The sequence below is a fragment of the Onychostoma macrolepis genome, chromosome 03 (assembly GCF_012432095.1).
Source record: "Onychostoma macrolepis isolate SWU-2019 chromosome 03, ASM1243209v1, whole genome shotgun sequence".
NCBI classification, from domain to species: domain Eukaryota; kingdom Metazoa; phylum Chordata; class Actinopteri; order Cypriniformes; family Cyprinidae; genus Onychostoma; species Onychostoma macrolepis.
The window spans coordinates 13,926,332-13,944,839 of NC_081157.1; the positions used below are offsets into that span (position 1 = coordinate 13,926,332).

General features: G+C 35.3%; 1 protein-coding gene and 1 long non-coding RNA gene across 2 annotated transcripts; one reads left to right on the forward strand and one right to left on the reverse strand.

Moving 5' to 3' along the window:
* The first annotated feature begins 6,961 nt into the window (after positions 1-6,961).
* On the forward strand, positions 6,962-11,162 carry LOC131537272 (uncharacterized). Its single transcript, XR_009270233.1, has 4 exons — positions 6,962-8,292; positions 8,688-8,766; positions 9,798-9,907; positions 10,826-11,162. It is a non-coding gene; the product is annotated as an uncharacterized LOC131537272 (long non-coding RNA).
* Positions 11,163-12,337: 1,175 nt separating this feature from the next.
* Positions 12,338-17,810, reverse strand: LOC131537255 (CD209 antigen-like protein C). Its single transcript, XM_058770576.1, has 5 exons — positions 17,494-17,810; positions 15,661-15,891; positions 15,347-15,474; positions 15,127-15,233; positions 12,338-15,026 (listed from the first exon to the last, which is right to left on the reverse strand). Exons 1-5 carry the CDS (start codon positions 17,636-17,638, stop codon positions 14,840-14,842), a joined length of 798 nt encoding a protein of 265 aa, XP_058626559.1. The 5' UTR covers positions 17,639-17,810; the 3' UTR covers positions 12,338-14,839.
* Positions 17,811-18,508: the final 698 nt, after the last annotated feature.

Below are 18,508 nucleotides of genomic sequence, written 5' to 3' on the forward strand. Positions count from 1 at the left end.
GGATAGCGCTGCAGCTGCTCAAGAAGGCTCTCTCTTAAATTAAAATGGACACACTCCATTCCAGATTTTACCACTGATTTAATGAGTCTTGGGAGTTTTCAGCAGTGTCCTTGCTGTTGATGGGAGCTCTGGGTGTCCATTTTTTTGAAGTCCTTTCAGGAGATCATCTAGGACATTATGCTTGATGAGGTGTTTTGTTGCCCATTCTTGTAAAAATGTTGAGAGTGAAGTTAGGGCCACTTTGTTTTCATCCTCAGTTTCTGAATTGCAGTTTTCCTCACTGGACCCATCGGCCACACTGTCAGGTCCTGAACTGCAGCTCTCCCCACTGACCCCAATTTCTACACTTTCAGTAACACTGAAATGTCTTCATCAGTGTAATTTTCTTCATTAATTCTTTCTTGAAGTGTTACTGGATGAAATGATGACTCTTCTCCAATACACCTTTCATGCAGTAATCTCCGTGCATATTTCCACTGCCTTGTGTAGCGTTGCCTCTTCGTTTTTGAATCCATTCTAAATCCAAAATATTGGACTTGTTGAAAATGTGGTAATGGCATATTTTGCAATATTTCACTATATCTATTAGCAGAAATAATTCAGTTATTTATATCAAAAATGTATTTCTTACTAGTTGAAATTTCAATTTCCCACATCAGAAATACAGTTCTTACTAGTAAAAACCTTTATTTTTGGTATCAGTAATCACGTGATTACTAGTGCAAATGTTTATATTGATATCAAGAATTGAATTGCTACTGGTAGAAATGTTCATTTCTGATATCAATAATAATAGCAAAAATATCATGAATGCGATTGTTACTATTAAGAAAGCCATTTTGTCACACTTTCTTATACACTGATACATAAATCATCAGGCTTGAAGATCAGTTAAGTAGAATTTAATGGAAACCAAGAAACAAACAGCGATAATCCACACCAAGATAACAGCAGCATTAACACAAGACCAAGAATAGAAGAAAAACACTGGGCTTATATACACAGGACAAACAAAGATCTAATAGGTTAATTTACAAGACACTAATTAACAAGACATAGGTGAATTGGGTCAATCAGACACATAGGGAAAGTACTGGGGGATGTGTAATGACGCAGAAATAGCGTAATGATGTATGACGTGCAGAACGAGAGGTTCTTCCTTTTAAATAAAGTGTTGTATAAATGCGTGTCCTGTCATTATAAAACTCTCCTTTCACTCTGTAACTGTGAAGTGGAGCAGGACAACCTCCCACCAGTCCTTGTTTCGGATTCTCATTGTCTGAGATGTATGGCCAGAGCTACTTTGAGCCCGGGGAGCACTACCTTCAAGTCCAGCAGTTGTCTGATATAAAGTCTATGTGGTTCGAGATGGCAGAAAATGCTTCTCTGAAGCAGGAAGATCCAACAGTTTAGCACCAGCTTTGAGACTCCTCGTAGAACAGTGACACCAGTACCAGCCCCTCGCACTCATGTGCCACCAGCCGTCTGTAGTCGGAGAAGTTCTGCAGTGTATACTGATGAAGTTCCTCCACCCCGAGCTGCCCAGTGTGAGCAGCTGACGAGACAGATGGAGGACCTTACAATTTCACCTAGGACGCCACATGCTGATGAAGGTCATCACACACCACTTCAGAGGTCATACACCTACTCAGCCCAGCATGCAGGACAGTACGACGGTACCCTCATGTCCACAGGTGACGCCTAGAATGGAGATGCTGCACGCCCAAAAGCAGATATATCGAGGACCTAAGCCTACTATTCCCAGCCTGACAGCAGCTGACCCCAGACAGTTTTCCAGAATACGGATGGCACTAGAGAACCTTCTACAGCAGATGCGAGTGAGCGCTTAAAATATCAGATTCTGACTGATCATCTGGGCCAGGTGATGTGAAGGCATTCAAGCTCTTCGCCCTTGGAGTATGCTCATTAGTGAGTATGTTGGAGCAGTTGGGTTCAGTTGCATCTTGTATGCAGACAGTTCTGTCGGCAGCCGCAGAGTCCTCCTGAAAGTTAGTAAAGTGATAATTGCAAATGGGGATGCATAAATGGAAATGTATGCAGTGCTGGATGACGGATCAGAAAGGACTATCCTCCTCTATGCTGCAGCTCAGCAGCTGAACCTCAAGGGGCAGCTGGAAGATTTGATCCTGCGCACAGTGAGACAAGATCAGCAGGTGTTTCATGGGGCAGATGTCTCCATCACAGTATCACCTGTGTCTCATCCCCACAAGAAATCCCCACCTCATTCTGCGTGCGTTTACATCTGAGAGACTAGGTCTCGCTGAACACACCTATCCAGTGGCTTCCTTACAGAAGAGATACAGACATCTAGCTGGCCTACCATTGCAGCAGATGGATAAAGTGCAGCCCATTTTGCTGATCGGGTCAGATTGCCCCCATCTCATCACGCAAACAATCCGGTTAGGCCCACCAGGGGGGTCCTGCAGCAGTTAAAACCCACCTTGGATGGACTCTTCAAGGTCCTACTCATGAGGTTCGTCGTGAGATCAACACACACCAGTGTTCCTTCACATCTGTTCACCCCAACACAGACTTGTTTGCTCATGTCGAGAGAATATGGCAGATGGATGTGCTCGAAAAGACTGAATAAATGCACTTCTTGTCAAGGAAAAGAAAAGTAGCAGTTATGAGTGGGGTGGCCAACCCTAGGCTCCGCACCTGCGTTAACGGCGTTAAATAATGTTAATATGTTGAACTGAAAAAAATTAATCTCCTGCGTTAACGCGCTAATTTTGACAGCACTAATTTCAACATGTTACATTTGTTATTTCTGATAACTGAAAATGCATTTCTAATATCAATATAATTTCTGATATCTAAAATGGCTTTCTTACTAGTAAAAGTCAGAATTTTATACCATAATGCTCTTTCCTCCTGGAAAAGTAAATTTGACTGTCTGTGGAACTGTTATGCTGGTTTGACATTTTATGACAGATATTCTGGTGGTGGTATCAAGGGTGTTTCATCCACTATTCAATTACTGAGATGAACAGAACAATGACGAAACAGCAAATTGAACTTTTTTATAATGGTGATGATTGGCTCAAGAATCTTGTTTTGTAAGAGAATCATTTTGGGATTTTTGGCCTTTTTTTTCCTGGACTACAAAAACTAAATGTATTCTAGTTTGAAAATAAGCTATACGTGTGTGTGTATAATATAAATATATATATATATATATATATATATAATATAATATAATATTATATATATAATATAATATAATATTATATATATATATATATATATATATATATATATATATATAATATACACACATATACATGTATATGTATACACATATACATGTATATGTATACACATATACATGTATATATATATATGTATATGTATATGTGTGTGTACTGTGTTTATTATGTGTATATATAAATACACACACATACAGTATATATATTTTAAAGTATTTACATTTTTAAATTTACATTTACAATTTATATCCATATAATTTATATTATATAAAAATATATTTAATATACAAACATGACATATTTTCTTAAATATATAAATGCATGTTTATTTAAACAAACATTACCGAGAGCACCTTAGTATGAAGATAAATAATATTACTTACCCTGAAATAAAATGTGGCAAGACAAAAATGTGGAGGAGGTGGGGAGACAGTGGAAGACAATGCAAAAACTATTACATGAAAAAAAGATAATAATATATTACTCACAAACATTAAAGTACTCAACATTACAAATGTTGTATGCATGCTGCAAATTATGCTATCATGAATATCAAAGATACATCTAAAGTAAAATTATAAGAATGTGCCTAGCAGTTAAAAACAAGGAGAAAAGACCAAATATAAGTGAGATATGTGTGTACAAATTCAAATGTTTTCAGTTCCATCAGTGATTATTGATTAATTAATATTAATCAATATTGATTGATTGATTTATTAATTATTTATTTTTTAAGAATTGTCCCTTTAATGTCTTCATCAAGACATTACTAACATGCTGCATGATGTTGCTTTTGATTGATCTAAACCCAAATTCTGAGAGATATCTGACAGTCAGTCAAAATATATACTTACAAAGCCAAAGACGCTCTCGAGATGTGGCTCTGAAAAGAGCCTTTGGGGTGTATGTAGCTGCTGTAGACACAAGCAAAAGAGAGAAAAGGGAGAAAAGACCAAATATGAGTGGGATATGTGTGTACAAATTCAAATGTTTTCAGTTCCATCAGTGATTATTGATTAATATGTTATGATGCAACTGGCAATAGAGATGCAGGATTCCATTTTATTTATTTAACGAATTATCCTTTTAATGTCTTCATTAAGACAATAACATGCCAATTAATTAATTAATTAGCATGTTATCTGGCAAATCAGAGATGTAGGTTGACTTCTAATACTTACAACAATCAGATGGCAATCAACACTGAGAAAAAAAGTGAGAGAAGAGAATAATTATTTTCATGGTATAAATTCTCAAAGTAAGGGCTCTGATGAATACATATAATCCACATTAATGTATAAGCCACATTAAGATGCATTTTCATTCTTGAGAATAATAACAACAACCACTATACTACTACTAATAATAATAATAACTAATATAGCTGCAAGCAGCAATCACCAGGGATTGGGCAAAAAATAACACTATAACAGTTATAAAGGTTAAAACACAATGTTGTATGAGAAATTGCAATTTATAACCACTAGATGGCAGCGGAAGACCACTAATGGGCTTATTAAACTTTAAAACAGTACTGTTCATGTTTACTTATGAATTCATATAAACTTAAACATTATGAAATCACTGTTATAACATTTTAAATCTCATTGAGTCAAAGTTTACCATTTTGTTCATACAGACATATCAGTTTTTACAATTTTGCCAGATTATGATCACAGAGAAATCTGAAAATGACTATATAAACTCTTTAAAAAGAAGATTTGAAAAAAGTATTGTCACCTGTCATTTATTTCAAATATCTATATCTGCAACAAAATGTGTGTGTATATGTATATCGGTGTGTGTGTGTGTGTGTGTGTAAGCAAGCTTAATGATTATTAATATGATAGTTTAACCATTTAATTTCTATTTGTGTGTGTTTCTGTGAGCCTATTGTCCATTTTCGATGTGTTTCACTGTCAGCTATACATCCAAGTTGGCCAAGACCCTAAAAGCATACCACCTTAGGCCTTAAAATGCTTGAACCCCAGTGATTGCTGCTTGCAGCTATATTTATTATAATTATTATTATTTTATTATTGTTATAGTAGTAGTAGTAGTTGTTGTTGTTGTTGTTGTTGTTGTGGTTGTACAAAAGGAGGGATGATCGATTTCATTATAGAAGGCTTATGAGCCTCTTGTCTCTCTCGCCAGCGTGTGAGAGAGAGAGAGAGAGAGAGAGAGAGAGGGAGCTCACGCGCTCGCAGTCAAACATGTTACAACGCACTACTTTCCATACAAATTAAAGATATTATGAAGCATAATTGTATAATTTATCTCTTTTTAAGGAACGTTAACATGACAGATAACTCTGAAACGAAAGAGCGTCTCTCAAACGGAGCGGATTGGCTCCATTAGCAATGACGTCACGCTGATTTAACGGCGCTGATATAAAACTTGTCTTATATATATATATATATATATATATATATATATATATATATATATATGACTTTATATAAAAGACGGAAAATCGTTGTTTATGTGAGATGTGGTACATTTACTGGAAAAATTTTCAAAATTGTCAAATTTTTATAATAATTTCATAAGTTTCATGAGTGAAAACGGCTGTTATTTTAGTGGAGAAAAATGAACTGTTCCCGCAGACAGTTTGTTATTATAATTACATATTATAATTAAATTTCATTACTTTCTTTCTTCATAGTTTTAAATGTCATTTACTTTTGTTGTTGGCCCATACTTTTAAAAAGTAATTTAACTTAATCGGTTAAGTAAAAAGTAATTCACCTCAGGAAAGCGCACTGCTGGGATGTCACTCGAAGGGGAGTCAGTGGGCACAGACCCGGCTTATATATGCCCCGCTGCCCGGTTTAATTATTGAGATAAAATTTTATTTATTTTTATTTTTTCAAAAATGTATGTATATTTATAATGACACATCGCGTTGGCATTAAACGTCAAACAATAGTGGGGTTTTCGTGTTTGTGTTTTACTATACTTTATTCAAAGCAATGATGTTACCAAAAATATAAGTCATATAATTTTTTTTTTTTTTTTTCCCCTGCCGGTTTGAGAGTCCCACTTTGTTAAATATAATTGAGCAACCCTTGAGCACGCGAGTCGGCATTAAGCCAATGGATGAAGAAGAGCCAGCTCGCGCTGAATGTGATCACTGTTGACGGTTGAGAGGTAAGCGTGATGTGGAAATGTATGGTTTTATTATAGTATATTTTCATTGGTGGGATTGTTGAAACATTTTTAAAAGTGAACTAATTTTGATGAACTAATTGACTTGTACCGGACCGTAGTGCCCGTTTTGCAACCAATGTTTTGCCTATGTTAAACTAGCAATCTCCCAACTCAGATATGCATAAATGCATAGCACAATTAAAATGTAAAGTGTATATATATATATATATATATATATATATATATATATATATATATATATATATATATATATATGAAGAGTTCAGATGCAAAAGCCTTTAAGTGCCATCTGAAATTTTCTTCTAAAATGAGCATTTTTAGCAGGCTCCTATTTTTATGTTTAGTTATTTTACTTTAATTGCATGGAAAAGGACCTATACATTTCAATAGAATACATTTACTTAACCTAAACATAGGTGCCTGATTTAAAAAAAAAAAAAAAATAATAATATATATATATATATATATATATATATATATATATATAATATAATATAATTTAACTATGTGACATTATGATATCATGTCCCTTTCTTAGCACAAGTGTTTGTTTGGGGAATATGCAGATGCAATTTTATGTTTTACAATAATTGGCTTTTGCTATAAAGGGATATTGTCTTCAATATGTCACTACTTAAGTGTGATAATATCATGTAGTTATTAAATTGCTTTGATTTATAGGGATTAAACTAATTGTACTGCATTAGTAGACAATGCGTTTTTGGACCTGTCCTGGAGCACCCCATATTTTGTATGCGTCTGCTAATGAGCTGATGAGGTACTTCTGGCTTTGTCCTAGTAAGGCGGTATATCTTGTCATCGAAGAATTCTTTGCACACATTGAAATACAAAAAAATAATGAGCTGACAGTGAATTAACACTGAGCTTATCTAATTTAATGAGATGATGGCATTGTTTTTTTTTTCAGTTGTTTTGTTGTTAATAAATCATATAATGTTAAACTGTGCACAATGTAAACCACTGTGAGACCATATACAGTTGTCATAATTACACATACTGCAATAATACAAAGTCGAGACATTTATGTGTTACTTTATTTTATTTATTTATTTATTACACATCCTCACTGGGATGCAGCTTTCCATTTGAGAAACACCCCAGGTGTGTTAAATTAGGATAACATGCAAAATGTCCAGTGCTCCAAGACACGTTTGAAAACCCTCGCAATAGACAGCCTTATTAAAGATTTGTTTGGAATAAATGAAGCCGTCAGTAAATTTTGGTTGTGCATTTATTTAAAATAAACAGTCAATTGGGTGAAGTTATTGTTGACATTAAGTGACAGAATTCACACAAAGTCATCAATAGCGTTAACGTCGTCAATGATGTTAAAAGGTAAAATTAAGAATTTAGAAGTGCAAAGGCACCCAAAGACTCATGTTCGCCCTGTTGTGTAATTAAAGTAGCCTGCCTTCATTTTACCTGAAGATTAGTTCATGAAAAAATAGTTTATTATTTTAATGTATAAATCTGTAAACATCATACCTGTTTTCCCATCTTTTTCTAGTGAGTTGTGCATTGGGTAACCAGACTCATCCAAGTCATCATTCTCTTCAGTGGCTTCACAAAATTCTCTCCCCCCACAATGAAGGCATGTTCATTCTTGTGTTTTGAATTTTGCGGCCACCACAGATTGAGTCTGTGGAGAATTTAAAATCTTAATCTCCATCAAGACTGCCAAAATTAATTGCCTCAGCTGGTACATGTACTATACTACTAGATGGATGTTGCACACCATGAAGTGGCTGCCAAGTTCTTTTGTTGTGTTTGCCCAGAAGACGTTAGACATTCACACCCTTCTTCTCAACCAACAACTGGTTAATCAGGATTCATTTCAGCCTGCCACTGAACAAAGAGTGAAGTAGTAAAGGTCAGTAGCCTTTCTCCTGTCAGTGTCCCCTAATAAATGCTTTTAGAAAAGTGTAACCTGATTTTGATAGTCCACTTTAGACTTTCTACTAACTATAAGTAACGTGTCACTACATGTCAACTACTTCTCATTCATTTGCAACTACATGTCTACTAACTCTCAGTAGGGTAGGTGTAGGGTTAGTAGAATAAGTTGACACATACTTGCAAAGTTTGTGATAGTTAGTATGTTGTATGTTGTGGACCCATCAAAATAAAGTGTTAGTAGTGTTAGTAGATACTGTAATGACTGCTAGTTGCAAAGTTACTTACTGTTAGTAGAATGTCTAAAGTGGAATAAAGTGTTACCTGCAACCTTAGTGAAACTAATTTTGTTGTTGTTTTGAAAACAACTAGGCAGGTCTGATGCATGTAGTCAGTTGCTTTATACGCTGGAAGCCTCAGTGATGCATTAAGCGAGGTTATCAACCCCTAGGTAAGTCCAGAGTCCATGTGTCCTTCTGTGTGCTTTTATCAAAACTATAGTACTTGTTTGAGTTAGTTATATAAATGGATTCTGTGATGGGGAGTAACTGAATAAAAGAAGTGATAATACTAATTAACCTACATTTACATTTGGATCTACATCTACATTTACATTAGGGAAGTCGTGGCCTAATGGTTAGAGAGTTGGACTCACAATCCAAAGGTTGTGAGTTCGAGTCTCAGGCCGGCAGGGATTGAACGTGGGGGGAGTGAATGTCTAGCACTCTCTCCACCTCAATACCACGACTGAGGTGCCGAACCCCCAACTGCTCCCCGGGCACCACAGCATAAATGGCTGCCCACTGCTCCGGGTGAACTGTGTGTTCACGGTGTGTGTGAGTTCACTCACAACACGTTGGATGGGTTAAATGCAGAGCACAAATTCCGAGTATGGGTCACCATACTTGGCCGTATGGTGACCCATACGACTTCACTTTCACTTTCACATTTGATTCAGTTAAAAAACTGGTTCATTTGAGTCACTGCTTCTCACAAGGCACCGAACAATCAATATTATGATCTTAACAACCATTTACTTTTATTTTGTGCAGATAATGTCATATGGGATTTGATTATTCAGAGAAAACATTGCAAATTTATAGCTTTGTCTACCAGCATGAGTTTTCATCATTTGTATTCTGTGTGAGTAGAAGTGAGAAACGGTAAGAGAGAGAGAAAATATTTGCAATTGTTTTAGCTACGCACCAGTATGATGATATTTGAAAAATACATGCAGTGAGAACTAACCACTGCTGAAATAGGGGGTTTGTGACACTTTAAGCATTTTTCTCCCTGTTCAGATAAGCAGTAGTGAATAGTGAAGCACACAGAAGATGAATGATGGAATGTTTTGTTTTTTTTAATATAGAATTTTTCATTATTTTATGCCTTTTATGTATAGATCTGAGTACTATTGAAGCCCTTTTGTTTACCTATATATATTATTATTAATAATTTCATATCTTATTATTATTTTTGCAGGTGCTGATCTGTTAAAGGTTTCCACATTTAGCAGGTTTGGAAAGACCAAGGAAAGGTGTCAGGAAAGACACAGATGAGTGGAAGGTGAATGGGTGGTGCAGTTGATTGGGGTATGTACATAATCAGTGACATCTCTGCATAACAGTCTAACAAAGGCTTGTTCACAAGTGTGTGCACAACAGATAAAAAGGATAACTGACAAAGAAGTGCAATTTACATCACTGAGCAGGTGGAGTTTGCAGAAGAGAAGAGATATAACAAAATGGAAATATGGGTTGTAAACCAAGCTACTTGGCTACTAGTTAATCAAGACCAATCAAATTAAGACCAATTAGGTTGTGATAATTCCAAATGGTTTCTGTACCATAAAGTTTCTTGAGCCCTTTGTAACCCACATTAAAATATGGTTCAAAACAAAAAATTGTTTAAAAATTAAAACATAAATGAAATAATTAAGATAATGAACATTTCATAAATAGGTTTAAAATGTATAAATTTCAATGAGAGTTTATAGGGAAATTCAAATAAAAATCAAAGATGCCTATAGGAGATTGTATTGACGTTTCCCCTTTAAGAGAATCACTCTTGTACAATGGCATAGAATAGCAGCAGAAACAGAGAGAATAAGTGGGAAGATTAAAGTGATTAACAAGTGCTATATTCCATTATAATAAGTTCATTTTGAAACCCTTAAAGAGACAGAAATAATACTTACCTGATTGAGTATCTAAACAGAGCGGGGGAAAAACTGTGGTTTTGGTGAGTTTTGTCTCATTTTATTGAACTTGATTTAGCTGTTTATGTTTAATACCAGCAAAAGACTAATGGGCGTACGGCTAAAGCCATAGATATGCACCATTTAACAGTAATTGTTAACAAGATATGAATATTTATATGAAAGATGGAGTGGTGGCTTTTTGAGTCAATTGAATGATGCAGCATGATGCTATGGTTCCCAGTGTTTGTCAGTCTTTATTGTTATGATTTACTGATAGATTAATGCAATTCCTTTATGATCTGTTGTGTAGGTAAGGTTTTAAACTCCGGTTCAGTGATACTGAACAAAAACTCTTCTGTGGTGTACGAGGAGAGGATGTACAAACTGCAAGTAATGATGGCGAGCCAACCCAGACTGTGACTTTGATCTTTGTTTCAACTGTTCCTGCAAAGGGATTCTCTGTAAACTCACTACCAAACAGTTGGAGTATCCGGATCTGTTTTTAACTGAATAAAGCATCGATTTCTTCCATTCTTCTACATTATTATTATTTTTCTGAACTGGAAATCTTTTTTCTTCAACATCTAACTGAACTGAACTGAATTGTATTCCACGACAAGAACAGAAATTAAATGGAATTTAAGTAACACACATTATAATTTTTATTTTCATTTCATATACAGCATCATGAGGTATGATTGTGTTTCACATTGTTTTGAGTTTGAAATTATCTTCCATGTAAAAGAAAAAAGTATTATCTCTGGAAACTAGCGAAACCTAAATAGGTATAACCTATTAATCAGCTTTTAACAACTAACTAATTTACCTAAACAGATTATTTAACCCAAGTTGATCCACTAAACCAGACTAATTCTAATTACATTTATATTTACTACATGCCTTTTACGCCTACCTTTACTATTTACTTTTTATTACTTACCTTGTCTTACCTGCAGGATTTTTTCATCCATTTTAATAATTGTTTTGTGTATTGCTTGTCTGTCTAACGGTAAAGTGCTGACTTTTTTTTATTTTTTTTATTTAAAACATCTGGCGTCGTCCAGTCTAATTTAATATTTCTACCCCACTCCATTACAACCTAGAACTGTCCAAGTAGTATCACTGTTGTGTTGGAGAACACATTTTATAACTTCCTTCAACTGTAAGTCTCCAGCATAGCAGGCTCATTGGCACCTTCTGAAAAGAAAAAAATCTTAGAGAAATGTTGCATAAAAGTATCCCATATAATTTCATTCTAGAAGGACATTTATATAATATACTGAACTCACAAGTGAGACAGATTTGTGTACACTATTTGAGAGACATAGGGCTTTTGTGTTCATAGAAAAAGTCTTAGATCTTTGAGATCAGCTCATGAAAAATGGGGGCAAAAACAAAAGTGTTGCGTTTATAATTTTGTTCAGTGTATAATTTTATGTACAGTCTTACAATTGATTCCACATATGTTACAGTTATCAGACAATGAGATTCATGATTTAGCACTGTAAACTTGTCAAGAAGTATCTGCAAATAAATAGTGATTAAGCACATCATGATTCTATGCATGAGGATAAACCTTTGTGAGGTGATATGTTTTTAATATATGCTTGTAAATGCTGTTTGAAAATAAAAGTGGTAACAGACCTGATTCAACTCTTAAGATGACTAGTAATTCGCTAAGACCTGATCGCAATGATGGGGGCCTTCAAGGAAAACGGTAAGGCAACACTAAAAACATTGTGCATGACCATCCTCTATGATGATACACTATTTAAAAATAAACACTAAAAACTAAATTTTTTGTCTGTCAAATGTAATACAACAGGTTTTGAAAGGGATCTTTTTAATAATCTATATTCATTTATAGTTCTCAAAAGTAAATAAAAAATAGAAAACAAGCTGCACAAATATTAACTTAAAAAAAAACTTTGCCAATCAATGAGCGCCCTCTACTGCCTGATAATGGTCATGTAATTAAGCGTTTGATCACTGCTGTTAAAGCACACAAAACATTTGCAACGTTTTAATTGGTTTACATATTATAAAAATAAAACCTAAAAAAATAACCTACAGGGAACGTTCTGGGAACGTTCTTATTTGGTTCCCAAAAAAATAACCAAAAGGGAACCATAGGGGAACATTAGGGGAACGTTCTGTGTTTGTTGGGTACATCTCATTGAAGTAGAGCCCAGACACAAATGTAAGTTAAAGAGACCTTTATTCAAACCACACGTATAGTAAGGGAAAGAGTATGTATTCAGAGAGGGGGGCCTTAATCCAACAACATAAGGCATTTAGTTTCTGAACCTGGTGCTGCTCCTCTCAGATTTCTAATTTAGAAAGGGAGGGGGCGCTACAAGAGTATTGTCTTAATCGTATTAAAATCAGAGTATTGATGTCCATGTAAACTTAGTGAGTGTGGGGCTTTTTATGCTGTTTTTTTTTTTTCTTCTTGTGCTTCTCATGAGGCTATCGGCACCAAACAATCAATATTATGATCTTAACAACCATTTACTTTTATTTTGTGCAAATAATGTCATATAGGATTTGGTTATTCAGAGAAAACCATGCAAATTTAGAGCTTTGTCTACCAGTCATCATTTGTATTCTGTGTGAGTAGAAGTGAGAAACGGTAAGAGAAAAAGAGAGAAAGAGAACATTTGCAATTGTTTCAGCTATGCACCAGTATGATGATATTTGAAATATACATGCTTCCTCCCTCTTTTCCCCTCCACTCCCCCCTTTTCCGTACTTTTTACAACTGCGGTGAGAACTAACCACTGCTGAAATAGGGAGGTTTGTGACACTTCAAGCATTTTTGTTCCTGTTCAGGTAAGCAGTAGAAGTAGAGATAGTGAAGCACACAGATGTGTCAAGGAATGTTTTTTTTATTTATTTATTTATTTTTAATTTTTCATTCTTTTATGCCCTTGTTATGTATATTTACGAGGATTCGAGTACTATTGAAACCCTTTTGTTTACCTGTATATTATTATTATTATTATTAATTAATCTCCTATTATTATTTTTGCAGGTGGTGATCTGTTAAAGGTTTCCACATTTAGCTGATTTGGAAAGACCAAGTTTCAGGAAAGACACAGATGAGTGGAAGGTGAATGGGTGGCACAGTTGATTGGGGTATGTACATAATCAGTGACATTCCAACAAAGGCTTGTTCACAAGTGTGTGCACAACAGATAAAAAGGATACCTGACAAAGAAGTGCAATCTACATCACTGAGCAGAAGGTGTTTGTGGAAGAGATATAACAAAATGAACATTTCCAAGGAAATATGGGTTGTAAACCAAGCTACTTGGCTACTAGGTTTTGAAAGGGATCTTTGCCATAAGCTATCTATATTTATTAAATTATTTAGAGTTCTTGTTTTCAAAAGTACATAAAAAAAATAGAAAAGAGGCTGCACTTAAATATTTAATTAACTAAAACAAAAAAAAAAAAAAACCTTACCAATCAATGAGCGCCCTCTACTGCCTGATAATGGTCATGTAATTAAGCATTTTAATTATCACTATCCGCTGTAAGCACAAAACATTTGCAACGTTTTAATTGGTTTATGTTTATAAAAATAAAATCTAAAAATAACCTACAGGGAACGTTCCCAGAACGGGAACGTTAGGGGAATGTTCTGTGTTTGTTGGGATGTATGAAATCAAGTGAAACATTTTAAAATATGTGTCATTTCATTGAATTTAAATGTCTCACAACGCCAGGATGTTTTTTTTTAATGTTCTATAAATATGTTCTATATCATTTTGTAGCAAAAACTGTAGTCTACCAAGATCCAGTTCTCAAAAGTCTTGTGAACAAATGTTCTGTATGTGTTTTATGGCCTTATTTCAGTGATTTAAAATTTTTAGTTTTCACTAACCACACATAAACGTTGTTTTCTCAAAAACACAAACATGTACTTTCATGCAGCTCACATATTATCGTAGCCCAGTTTGTGCTGATTACAGTGTAATGATGTATAACTGAATAATGTGCAAATAATAACTGAAGACTGGAATCTCTCTTATATGGCAGAATACTCTGTGATGTTCACTTGCAAGACATTTCTGGTTGAATTAAACACACTTCTGGAGTCCCATTTTGTTTGTCTCCCTAATGAAACACACCTGACTCAACCTGAATCCGCTCATTAGAAGAAACTCCAGCACATGAAATTGGTGTCTGACAAAGGAAATATTCAAAATGTGCAGTTGTAGGCATTTGCTGGGTACAAGGTTGAGAAATACTGCTTTAGATGAGAAGTTATTACAAGTTTTGTACTGTTGAACTTGTGTCAGAAAGGTGTGTGATGTTTCTATGGCAGTTTGATTTGTGAAATCCTCTTCTCACAGATCCATTGATAAGCATTATTACATGGAGCATCAATCCACCCTACTAAATTAGTCCACTCTGGTGGAGGTTTAGCCACAGTCACAGCACAGTTCTCTGCTCTTCCTCCATTTGGCTCTGTTATTTGTCCATAGGACACCCAGGAGCTGAAACTACAGATCAGCATTAGATGTTCAGTGTTGCTTTCTGTGTGATATGATGCTGACTGTGAGAATCATTTATTACATAATAATCAGTTCAGTGATTTCTCACCTAGAGCCCAGTGTGCTGCCATCAACCCATTTCCATGTGCCCTCCACATCACTGTCAGTCACACCAATATAAAATATAGCAGCACCAGACATGTTCTTAACAAAATCCTGAGCAAAAGAAACAGTTGCGCATTTATTTCATGAATAGATACACTTCATCTGATCATCTCTCATTCAGCTGCTAAACACTATAAACACACATAAAACTGCTTTTCACTCACTTGTTCCTGTCTGTTGTTTATGATGATCAGATCTGCTCCTCTCTCTGTACAGTATCTCCTGCTCTCAGTCCAGTTCTTCTGCTCATTGGACTTGTAGTAAAAACTGGATTGATAGCAAGTCCACCCAACTGTTAACAGAACCAGTTCAGCTGTTAGCTTTTTATTCCCATTTACACTCATCTGTCCGTATCTTTTAACAGATAAAATAATCATATATTGTGTGCACAGAAAGTTACAGAGACCACAACCCAACTCCATGGTTTTTCAAATGTCCGCTGTATAGCAAATAACTACATAGACAATAGAAACTTTACCGTAAACCTGAAGTTCATTTCTCAGCTGGTCTCTCTCATTGGTCAGGTTTGTGTTCTTGAGCATTAGCTGCTCTCTCTCATTGGTCAGGTTTTCAATCTTGGATATTAGCTGTTGTCTCTCTTGAGTGAGTGTGACACACAGCACTATGACTGCAGTCAGCAGAAGAACACACAGCAGAACCAAACACACTGCAGCTGATCTGGAGCTTCTGATCCTCTCTGAATCACTTCCTGATGAAGACAGACATGAAGAAAATTTTTTTAATTTCTACATACAATATTGAAAGTGTAGTTGTATTTGTACCTGTGTGTTGAGTTTGTTTTCTCGTTCCATCAGTGTCTGTATTGCCATACACAGGTTGAGATGTTTTTGTTCGCTCAGTTATGTAAATGGTGGAAGCTGTCTTTGTGTGTTTCTACTTTGGCTCTCTGCTTTCTGAGATCTCAGTAGGGAAGGCCAATGTGGGCCAAAGTATGTCAAAGTACAAGAGCATATGACATCCTATTGGTTTCATACCAAGTAACGTGTATAATTATGTTTATGTGTCGTGGCCATTATATGATTAAATGTAGCAGCCAGGTTCAAATTAGCACCTGACTTATTCCAATGAACTTAATAATGTAACTTAATAGGTGCTCAACATCTGTGTTCTTTATTTGAATGTTTGTTTATAATGGCTGCTTCTTTCAAATGCTATTTCCAGAGTCGCTGAGAATAGTAGAACGAAACTGTTCTGAGGTCAGTGCTGTCTGGTCTGCATCTGTGACTCAATTTGTCGATAAATAGCAAACAATGGACTGTAGGGTTTTAATCTTTGTATCTTCAGCAACTGAATCTGATCTCTGTGAATTTTCAGAAGCCAGAGCAATGCAACTTCTCACACTCTGTTGCATTAGTTCATTGACCAACTTCCTGATTATGACAGAGAGGGTAGTAAATGAGCTTTCATTCTGTTGTTCTTTCTCATACAGTTCTCACGCAGTTATGAGGAAAATATATATCGTGATATAGCACCTTATACCATGACTTCCATGATTTTAACACAACATTCAAAATTGTTATATTTGTTTTCAGTAAACACTTTTCCTTTTATACCACCACACTATTTTCATAGATGAAATGTCTAACTATGCAAAATATGAAGTGAACTAAGTTCGAGAATTTCAGACTCAGTGTGCAATGACCTTAATTATGCAAAAAATAAAGTGAAATAAAAGTTTATGAATATGTGTACAGCTTTATACAAACCCATGCATTAACTCTACAAAGAGAAATAAACTGATTTGGTATATTAATAAAGCTACTACATGTGAAAATGTAGTGCAGTTTTGTCTTGATTGCTATATAGTTTTTATATGTACAGGTGTCACATGGTCCATGTATATATTGCAGTATATTGAAAAATATTAGCACTAGTTTCCAGTAATATGGAAATGTATGATTTGATACATCACATTATATTTTCCGGTATATTCCCATATATTTTAGTTTTGTAAGGGGCGCTTCAGATGTGTTTAAGGTTCTCAGCAGGCCTATACAGTTCAGTTATAAATATGTAATTCATTCTAGATATCAGATTTATGGTCTTACTGAGTGTGTTCATTCATGAGGAACACTGAAGTTTGTGACATACGCAAACAATTAGTTATTGTCTGTAACTTTAACTTTAAAGTCCTATAATAACATCGGAAGAACACACACAACACAAACACAGGAGCTGCTCTGGAGCTTCTGATCTTCACACAATCACTTCCTGGACACCACAGACATGATGTTAAATGACTGAACATGTGCAAACTGGAACATTTAATCAAATAAATGAATGTGATTACCTGTACGCTGAAGTGGTTGGTGTATCTTTGTCTCTGTCCTGAAGTCATGATCTCTCACATGATCTACACTCTCATAGATAATCACTGTCATCTCCATTCCCTCAGTCTCTGTCCAGAAGGCATCGTCATAAATATCATCAGACATTTTTGCTCTTTAACCGTCTAACATTAAACTATTTAGTTCCTTGTTCCTGGATAGATGTGTTTAAGTAGTCAGTGCTTGTGTTCTTTTAACACCAGCGGGAAACAAAGTTGTGGTCAGTGTGTGAAAAAACTAAAAGATGTCATCAGACACTTAAGTTTCCCAGACAGCAACATAGTTTTGGCCCAGATCCAGCCCATATCTGGCCCGTGTGAAATCCATGCGGGCCGGATCTGGGCCAACACTGCTTGCTGTCTGGGTTAGAACCATCCATAAAGTAAATCTATAAACATGTTTAAATATTGTTGGAAATTATCATGGTTTTCCTTGGTGTGACTTCTCACGTTTTGCAGAAAATGCAAAGGCAGAGTTCAGTAACTTCAAAATAGGGGTAAAAATCAAGTTTGTGCTCACAATTTTTTTATGTATATAATTTTCATTACAAAAACATCTAACTGCCAAATTTCCAGTGTCCTAACCTATAATTAATTAAACTTAAAAGTCATTTTTCTCAGTTTCACACTCTAGCGAGTTAAGGTCTTTTGCCTTTGTATGGCAGTATAGTATTAAGGGTAAAAAGCTCCTCTGCTGTTGGGGCTAAAGGCGCACAGTAATTAACATGATAATTAATAGATGGCTGACTTTTCCATTTGTTAACATGACCTGGGGCCTGTTCCATAAAAGACGCTAAGAAAAGCGGGGATTAAAGTCCAAAACCTGACTTGAAATAGCCTAACAAATCAATCGGGACTAAAGCGGTTTCATAAACGACAATTTAAGTTCACGCAATCTCACTAATTCGAGCCAGGTTCAGTGAGTCAGGATAATTTGATGTGCACGCTTATTCTTAAGCAGCCCTTAATGTCGATCATG